Source organism: Myodes glareolus, chromosome 12 (genome assembly GCF_982192425.1).
Source record: "Myodes glareolus chromosome 12, mMyoGla1.1, whole genome shotgun sequence".
Taxonomy (NCBI): Eukaryota; Metazoa; Chordata; class Mammalia; order Rodentia; family Cricetidae; genus Myodes; species Myodes glareolus.
This window is the reverse complement of record NC_142037.1, coordinates 20,969,448-20,978,695: the sequence shown is the minus strand read 5'-3', so window position 1 is coordinate 20,978,695 and position 9,248 is coordinate 20,969,448. Positions and strand designations below refer to the sequence as shown.

Here is a 9,248-nt window from a genome sequence, read left to right as displayed (position 1 = left end):
CACTAGACAGGTCAAGGTGTCAAAAATGCATCTGTATTTGGAATTCACAAAAATGTAATGCTTATAAATGATTAAATTCCACACATTCCAATAGTGCAACATGTGTGATCTTCTTTGGTTCTGGAAAGCAGTGTGTGGAAGTGGCAGAAAAGTCAGAAGCCCTAAGAGGCTGCGAGTTTCAATGAACCTCATGTAGAGCCCACATCTGTAGAGGTGGGCAGGAAAAAGGCAGGCAGAGTGGCTGTGGCTTGCTTCACATTCACACCGTAGACCTGGTCACTCCTCCTGAAGTATAAGACATGCCATTGTGACCCAATTTAATTCTTTCAACATGCACCACTAGTGAATTGTACTTTTTTCTATACTTCTCTCATACATTGCATCATGCCCACAGTTTCCCTTCCCTTAACTCATCCCTGTCCATCCCTGCCTACTGTGTCCCTCAAATCCACTTGTCCTCCATTTCCTTTCAGAAAAGAGCAGGCACCCCAGCGAAATCATCCTCAGATGACTTAATAAGATACAACAAGACTAGACACAAACCCTCATATTAAGGCTGGGTGAGACAACCCAGTGGGAGTAATAGGGTCCCAAGAGCAGGCAAATTATCCTGAGACATCCCACTCCAGCTGTTAGGAGTCCCACAAAAACCCCAAGCTAAACAACCACAGTATGTGTGGAGAGGAAGTAGAAGAGACCCATGCAGGCTCTTCGATTGTTGCTCCAATCTCTTTGATCCCTATAAATCCTGCTAAGTAGATTCTATTGGCCATTGTTGTAGTTTGAATGTAACTGACACCACAATCTCATAGGAAGTGGCAGCAATAGGAGGCGTGACTTTGTTGGAGTGTATGTGGCCTTATTGGTGGAAGTGTGTCACTGTGGGATTAAATTTTGAGATTCCCTATGCTGGGGATACTGCCCAGTGAGTCAGTCGACTTCCTGTTGCCTGCAGTCTGTAGCACTCTCAGGTTCAGCATCGTGTCCCATGCTACTGCTCATGATGACAGTGGACAGGACCTCTGAAACTGTAAGAGAGCCTTCCCATGAAATCTTTTCTCTGTAAGAGTCGCAGTGGTCATGGTGTCTCTTCACAGCAATAAAACCCCTTACTAAGATAACCATGATTTTCTAGTGTCCTCAAGCCCTCTTGTTCCTATTATCCTTTCAGCTCCTCTCTGTGTGGTTTCATGAACTCTGCCTCATGTTGGGCTGTGGGTCTCTGCGTCTGTTCACATCAGGCCCTGGAGGAAGCCTCTCTGATGATTGGGCTAGGCACTGATCTATGAGCATAGCAGAGTACCATTAGGAACCATTTTATTATTATTATTATTATTAATTTTTTGGCCGGTCATGTTTGGTTTTATCCTAGGTTCACCTCTGATTCCTGACCATTTAGTCAGTGTTAGGAGTGGGCCTCAAGTTAATTAGGTGTTGTTGGCCTTCCCACTTCTTCTTCTCCACCATTACCACAGCACATGTTGCAAGGAGGACAAATTTTTGGTTGAAGGTTTGGTGTCTGGTTTGGGATCCCAGTCCCATGGCTGGAAGCCTTGACTGGTTGAAGAAGGTGGCCAGTCCAGGCATTGTATCTTCCATCATAGGCATCTTTTCTAGGGTCACTCATTGATTCCAGAAAGTTTCTTCTACTCTAGGTCTCCACATCATCCCCAAATTCCAGTCATCCTTTCCAGTGTCCTCTCCTGCCACCTGATTGATTCCTTCATTTCCATCCCCACCCTAACCCAGTCAACCCTTAAAATCTATTCTATCTTGTAGCAGGCCTTTTCTTTTGGGTCATCAACCAGCTTCCAATTCACGATATGGAGACTTTTTTATTAGTTATGAATGCTCGGCCTAGCTAAGGGTCACATCTGGATAACTCTTTTAACTTAACTGTTTCTCTTTACTAACTTAAGTCTCAGGGCTTTTTACCTTTTCTTTCTGTATGTCGTACTTTTCCTGCTGTCTCTGTGTCTGTCTCTCTGGCAGCTTCCTGGCTTCTAGCCCCAAACATATCCACTTTTTCTCCTCCTTCTTTTCTCCTCTTCTGTTCTTTCCTCTCGAGATTCCTCCTCTCATTTATTCTCTCTGCCTGCCAATCCTGCCTTTCCCTATCCTGCCTAGCTATTGGGCATTCAGCTTTTTAGTAGACCAGTCAGGAACCCACAAAAGTTCATGTTGTCCTCATTCAGTATTTTTGCTTGCTCTTTCTTTTGTTCTTTTCTTTTCTTTTCTTTTCTTTTTTCTGAGACAGCGTTTCTCTGTGTACCCTTACCTGTCCTGGAACACACTCTGTAGAGAAGACTGGCCTTGAACTCACAGAAATATGTCTGCCTCTGCCAGCCGAGTGCTGGGATCCAAGAGGTGTGTTACTATTTTTCTCCTTATTTTTTAGGAAAAAAGCAATATAAAATAAATCCTACTACTTAGGTGTGTTCAATTTTTTATTAGCTGTCACTAAATTGGAGCCTGCTCTGTAGTTTTAAAAGATTTTCTCCAATTGGGTTCCATATAATTAAGATTATTATATTCTGTAAGGATTTTGTTGCATACCTGTATGTGCAGATAATGTATCAGTTATACACACACACACACACACACACACACACACACACACACACACACATATATATATATATAGTTCTTTTTCAGGAAGTAATTATCAATTTTTATTATAGCATGTATAGTAATATGTATTCCAAAAACAGTTATCCCTCCTCTGTGGCCCAGAAATGGCATGAAGTTCCAACTGATTGACTGGATGAGTAATTTAGATCCAATTAATATCTGGACTGCAGTTAACACCTGGGACAAGAAAGCCTCTATGGAATGAAAGGAGGAAATTAAAAAATCTTTGACAAGTATAAATCTGTAGAGATAAAGCAGGACCCGGTTGTTCTGTGGTTATCTGGATGTGCATGCTAATCTACACACATACACACACACACACACACACACACACACTCACCCTGTCCTTAGGTCAAGGCCAGCTTGCCTCACTTCCCAGAGTTGATCTCACACAGCTCTAACCATCTGTTCTCTAAGTTCAGATCCTCAGCTCACTCCAGTGAATATCAGCCTTTTCCCTGTCTGTCTCACTTCTGGATCTAGTCCATTAAATAATCATTCAAGATCTTACCAAGGTCCTAGTTTATCTACAGAAAATCCTAGGTAATGTTGTAGAAAATACCATGGAAAACCTCAGGAGGGAAGGGTTGATCTAATATTATGGACTGCTTGAGAGATAAATGGCAATACGTAGTAAACAGGTAACCAATACTTGTCAATTATACTTAACTATGTAAGACAGTAGACACAATCATTGGTCACAGGGTATCACTTACCTTAGAGATTTCTCTGTGGCACCCTAGCAGTAGAGGAGGAGAGTCAGTGAGTGAAGATTAATTCATCAGACTATTCCAACAGATGGTTCCACAGTAGGATCAGAACTCCCAGAGGTAAATGAGATGATGTACTGAAACTCTGCATAGCCAAATTTGGCTGTATATCAACTATCACTAAATACTGTATAACTTTGTCTGTATATCTGTTGTCCAATAACTGTTTCTTGCCTGTATGTATTATTTAAAATGCAAAGAAAGAGAGGATCCCCCTAAAAATCCCCAAACCCAAAAGATTTCTTACCAGAATTCAAAAGGATATAAGAGGTAAGAAAGTACATTCTTATGGTTCAGTGCAGAACCGGACTTCCTGGGGTCTCAGGGCCCCCTAACCACAGCCTTCACACCCTCTACTTTCTTGGTCTTTATCCCAGCTCAGCTCGTGTCAATGTGGTGATACTGACATTTTTACCCAAACCAGAAAATGGCCTTAGCTACTAAAGCCAATCAGAGCAGAGGTACACAGGTATAAAAGGCCTGTGAGGTCACTGAGCGCTCACCTCCTTCATCCTTCAAGGGCCGTGTCCACTCTGCCCTCCTCCACCTGAGAGCCTTCCTGGGAAGATGGCAGCAGTCCTGATTCTCCTGACCTTTCTTCTGCCACTTGGAGCTGGTGCAGGTGAGTGAACACCCCTGTTCCAGAGGTGCCATCCCATAATACCTCTGTGGAGTCTCTGCCCAGCTCTAGTCAGGAACTTCCTGCACTGAACCATGAGCTTTCTGAACCTCAGGTCCCATTCCAACCCAAACCTGGAAGTCTGTCACTGGCTAGATTCTCAACAAGGTCTGAAGAAGGGCGGTGTCCTCAGAGAACATGGTGGGCACTAGCTTCTCCCTGCTCTTTGTGTCACCTGGGTAGTGGATCATCCCAAAAGAGAGTAGTAGCAGAGAATGCAAAGTTACTAAAAAGTACATCATTGACCTTATCTGAGCCCAGATCCAGGGCAGCTTTAATGACCAGCCAGCAAGGAGTAAGGCCACTAGCTCAGGAATGTTATCATTATTTAGCAAGCTCCTCACTCAATTGCTGAAGAAAGAGGCCCAGGGTGACAAATGCCAAAATTGCATCCTCCTCTAAAATTGCAGTTTTGGTTTGCCTCTCCACTTCTTTCTGTATGTTCCTAGCTATTCCTGTCTATGCAAGCACACAACTCCATTGACCCCAGGGCCCTGAATCCCATGCTATCTTAACTACTAGCCTTGCAGCGAACTAGAAGTTATTCATTCATGCACCCAAAAGCATTTGTTAAGAACCCAAGATGTGTTGGGCACCAGAATAGAATTTTAAAAGATCTACCTGATAGAAGTTGAGGAAAAAGATGAAACCATGACAATAATCAGTACATCAGAGGGTCAGGGAGATGCAATAAGAAAGAAAAGACCAAAGCAATTCAACCAGGACCCCCCTCAGTGTAGACTCACGAATGTAGAGCTTGTCCCATCATGTGTTTATAAAGCAGGGCCTGGAGGACAAGTGCTACCCATTCCTTTTCAGAGCAGGACCCTGAGCCTTAGGATTCTGCAAAGATTATTCTATGTGTAAGGAATTCAGTCTACAACAGTCTTGGGGAGCTGCAGATCCCATCGCCTTCACCCTCCTGACTTTATCTGCTGCTCTCAGACACCCCATATTCTGCCTTTTCTTTCAGAGAAGATCATTGGGGGCCATGAGGTTAAGCCCCACTCCCGTCCCTACATGGCATTTATTGAATTTCTGAATCTTAAGGGGAAGAAGAATTGCTGTGGAGGCTTCCTGGTGCAAGATAATTTTGTGTTGACAGCTGCTCACTGCAGGGGAAGGTGAGGAGGAACAACTGGCCCAAGCTTTCTGAGAACCCAACAGGGGTTTCCATCCTCTACTTGTGGCTGCTCCTCTGAGAGCTCACTAGAGGGCAGGGCTGTGACAATGGAAGTCTGTCATCAGGGCAACTTTGAGGTGAAAAGGTGAGAGTCCAGAGGCAGCAGCACAGTTGAGTTGAAAGCAACTACACTGGTCAGACTACAGCAGTAGCTGAGGTTGAAAGTGCACTTTCAGAGTCAATGCAAACTTTGGAAAATTGTGGAGAAGTAAGAGGGAGCCTCCAGGAGTTTAGTGTCCTTGAGAAGACAAAGCAGTAGGTCACACTCTTAGGCCCTTCTGTCTCCCCAGCCCCCTCAGCTAGAGCCCCACTCTGCCCACCCAGCCTCTGACAGCTCCTGGACTGTGTCCTCTCTCACTCCTCATCTCCCATCTGCACTCTGCTCTCTACAGCTCAATGAAAGTCACTCTAGGAGCCCACAACATTAAGATCCAGGAGAAGACCCAGCAGATCATCCCTGTGGCAAAAGCCATCCCACACCCAGGCTTTAATAATGAAACCATCACAAATGACATCATGCTCTTAAAGGTGAGAAGAACCCCCACTGTGCTTCAGGGATTGCTCCTCCTGCTCTCACCATGCTCCTTTCTTCTCTTCCATCCTGGTGTCTCAGTCCAGCAGTCAATGAGCCACACTCTTCCTTCTTCCCACAGCTGGAGAGGAAGGCCCTAAGGACTAATGCTGTGAGGCCCCTCAGCCTGCCCAGTTCTGAGGTCCATGTGAAGGCAAGGGATGTGTGCTCAGTGGCAGGTTGGGGAAAGATGGCCCCAAATGGTAAATTCCCAAATGGATTACAAGAAGTAAAGCTAACAGTCCAGAAGGACCAGGAGTGTGAATCCCGCTTTCAAGGCTATTACAACAAAACCATTGAGATCTGTGTGGGGGACCCAAAGATCAATCGTGCTTCCTTTAAGGTAAGTTGGATTGTCCTTCTCTCTGGGCTCCATGGGAGCAGAAAAGGAATTTGGGTCCTAGAGACCAAGCATCAGGAACTCCTTTGCCCTCTGGCTGTGATCTTTCTCCCTGGAAACAGCAGGAACAATAACTAACTAGAGCCTTAGAGTTGACAAGGAGCCAGCTCTGGTGAAGCGAGTTGGTATAAAGGAGGATTTGCAGAGTCCTCCTGTCACCCAGGCCCAGGCTTTAGAAAGCTTTGCTCTGCCTGCTTCATTACCTCAAGCAGGGGTCTTCTCAGATCAGGCACCCACTTTTGTCAATGATCTTGTCCTCCATGCTCACATGAGGCCCTACAATCTGTCCACAGTTCAAAACAATAGCTTGGAGCTGAGGGTCCCACACACCTTCATAGAAAATGGATCATAGACATGGAGAAAGTGTATAGTCTGTGCTCAAGAGGGAGGTAAAGTAGTAACCCTGTCTACAAAAGAGTGGGAAGTCTAGGGGCCCCTGGCAAGCCTTCTGATCTCCCACACAGAGCGCACAGATCATGTTTTACAGTGGGAAGTTGGGCCATTGCAAAATCAGCTTAGTCCCCTATGACTCCTCTCTATTCACAGGGGGATTCCGGAGGGCCTCTGCTGTGTAAAAAGGCAGCTGTAGGTATTGTCTCCTATGGGTCTAAAAATGGCTCAGCTCCAAGTGTCTTCACCAAAGTGTCAAGCTTCCTACCCTGGATAAAGAAAATGATGAAACGCAGCTAACTACAGAGCAAACCAGACCCCTCCCTGACTCACCATCTTCCCTCAAGCTGAGTCCAGGATTGTCCTAGGATGAAAGCCAGTATCTCAATAAAGGTCTCTTTGCAAGAATCAGAAGCCTGGTTTCATTTCACAGGGACCAACTCTGTGCTAGGCAGGCCAATGGCACACTTCTGCTTTCTGCTCATTCCACAACCATGCACACACCTTGCCCAAAGCTCAGGCAACATTAGTGACCATCTCCTTATTACTTGTCCCTCTGTGCAGTGCCTGCCCTTCTGACAGGCCTAAAGTCAAGCTTGGACATCTCTTTTCTTGGGGCTCAGGGTGAACTTTTTTCCTCCTCTGTGCCATATGGAATAAATGAGAGGGGAAATACCATTGTTCCTGGAGATGGGGGAGAAAAGACTGAGGCCAGTGTAGATGGACCTTTCTGGGCAGAGTATTGTTTTCCCACACTTTGAACATTAAGGTGAAAGCAATTTCAGTATCCTCACTTTCTCATGTATCCTCCTCTGAAACAGGGCCAAGTTCCTCCAGTCTCTTTGTTCTATCCCCTTCTCTTTTATGCCTGCTCTGAGACTCTATCAACTTCTATGCTTAGTAGTCCATGCTAATCTTTACATGTCCCTACCTCTTATCCCCCTGCCTAGGACACCCAAATCCACATGTGGTTCCTTTCATTAGGGCCTCAGACCTGTGGTGCCAGCCTAAATCATGACCTTTCAGGGATGGGGCTCACAAATATCCAGGTCAGAAGTGTCATCATAGAGGTTCTTTGGAGACCAGGGCTCTGATTGTGTGTCCCCAAACCCTGTACCCCATCTCCCCCATGCTCAGATCTGGGGAAGCTCTTCCCAGTCACTTCATATCCACTGTACCAACCTCACCATGTGATCAGCATCCATAGCAGCAGGGTCACTCAGCATGAGCTCCTCTGAGCTTGTTAGTCTCAATCATTTCTGGCTTCTAGGCTATGGTGCCCTGCTGGTCATTTGGTCGATGTCAGTCTTTGACATCCCCAAGACAAAAGAACTAAAAGTCTTTACTTTTCCATCAGTCAACACTAAAGTGTATGAGGTTTGCAAATGACTTTAGGAAATTAGCCTCCTGGGAAACTATTCAGAAAATTAGTTTTTCTTCCCAGGAGTTGGCAGTAGGTAGAGAATAACACAAGTAAGACGGCCTTGTTGCATTTATTTTATAGGTAACAGATACAGAGTCCTTATGTAGATTTAAATCCTAAGAGATGCACATGTTCAGAAATGTAATTCAGAAACAGAATTAAATGTGAGTTAGGAGGCTATGAAACAAAGAAAAATTTAAAAATATGGTGTGGAGAAAAACCTGTGATATTTCAACATTCATGTTTACTGCAGTATCCATAATTTCTAAGACTACCTGGGATTCTCATTTATAGGAAGTTCTGGGAATGAGACTGTAGCCAGAATGTGTGGGGTTTTTTTTGTCATAGCCAGAACCTGGAAGCAACCTGGGTGCCCCTCAATAGAAGAACATATACACATTAGAGTTTTACTCAGCGGTAAAAAATAATGACATCTAGAATTTTGCATGCAAATGGATGGAAATAGAAAACGCTTTACTGAGTGAGGTAACCCAGACCCAAAAAGAGGAATATGGTATGTACTCACTCATAAGTGGATTCTAGCCATAATTAAAGGACTTTGAGCCTATAATTTCTGACCCTAGAGAAGTTAAATAAGAAGATGAACCTAAAGAAAATCATATAAATGTCCTCCGGGATATTGGAAGTAGACAAGATTGCCAGGCAAAACTTGGGTGCACGGAGAGGGGTGGATGTAAGGGGAGATGGGTAGAGAGAAGAGAGAAGGGAGGATTCGGGAAAACTTGGGGGAATGGGATGGGTGGGATGGAGAAAGGGTGGATATGGGAACAGGAAAATAAGTATTTTAATTAAGGGAGCCATTTTTAGTGTTTTGCAAGAGACTTGATTCTAGAGGGGTTCCCAGGTACAAGGAGAGGTCCCCAGATTGTTCTTTGGGCAGCAGAGGAGAGGGTGCCTGAACTGGCCTTGTCCCGTAGCCACACTGATCAAGATCTTGCATATCACCATAGAACCTTCATCTGGCGATGGATGGAGATAGAGACAGAGACCCACATTGGAGCATTGGACTTAGCTCCCAAGGTCCAAATGAGGAGAAGAAGGAGGGAGAACATGAGCAAGGAAGTCAGGACTGCGAGGGGTGCTTCCACCCACTGAGATGGTAGGACTGATCTAATGGGAGCTCACCAAGGCCAGCTGGACTCGGATTGATGGAGCATGTGATCAAACCGGAGTCTCTGAA

At 45.0% G+C, this 9,248-nt stretch overlaps 1 protein-coding gene across 1 annotated transcript; it reads left to right on the top strand.

Moving 5' to 3' along the window:
- The first annotated feature begins 3,917 nt into the window (after positions 1 to 3,917).
- On the top strand, positions 3,918 to 7,032 carry LOC148120203 (granzyme C-like). The gene is made up of 5 exons (XM_087912096.1): positions 3,918 to 4,023; positions 5,054 to 5,204; positions 5,656 to 5,791; positions 5,917 to 6,177; positions 6,781 to 7,032. Exons 1-5 carry the CDS (start codon positions 3,969 to 3,971, stop codon positions 6,922 to 6,924), a joined length of 747 nt encoding a protein of 248 aa, XP_087768222.1. The 5' UTR covers positions 3,918 to 3,968; the 3' UTR covers positions 6,925 to 7,032.
- The last annotated feature ends 2,216 nt before the right edge of the window (positions 7,033 to 9,248 follow it).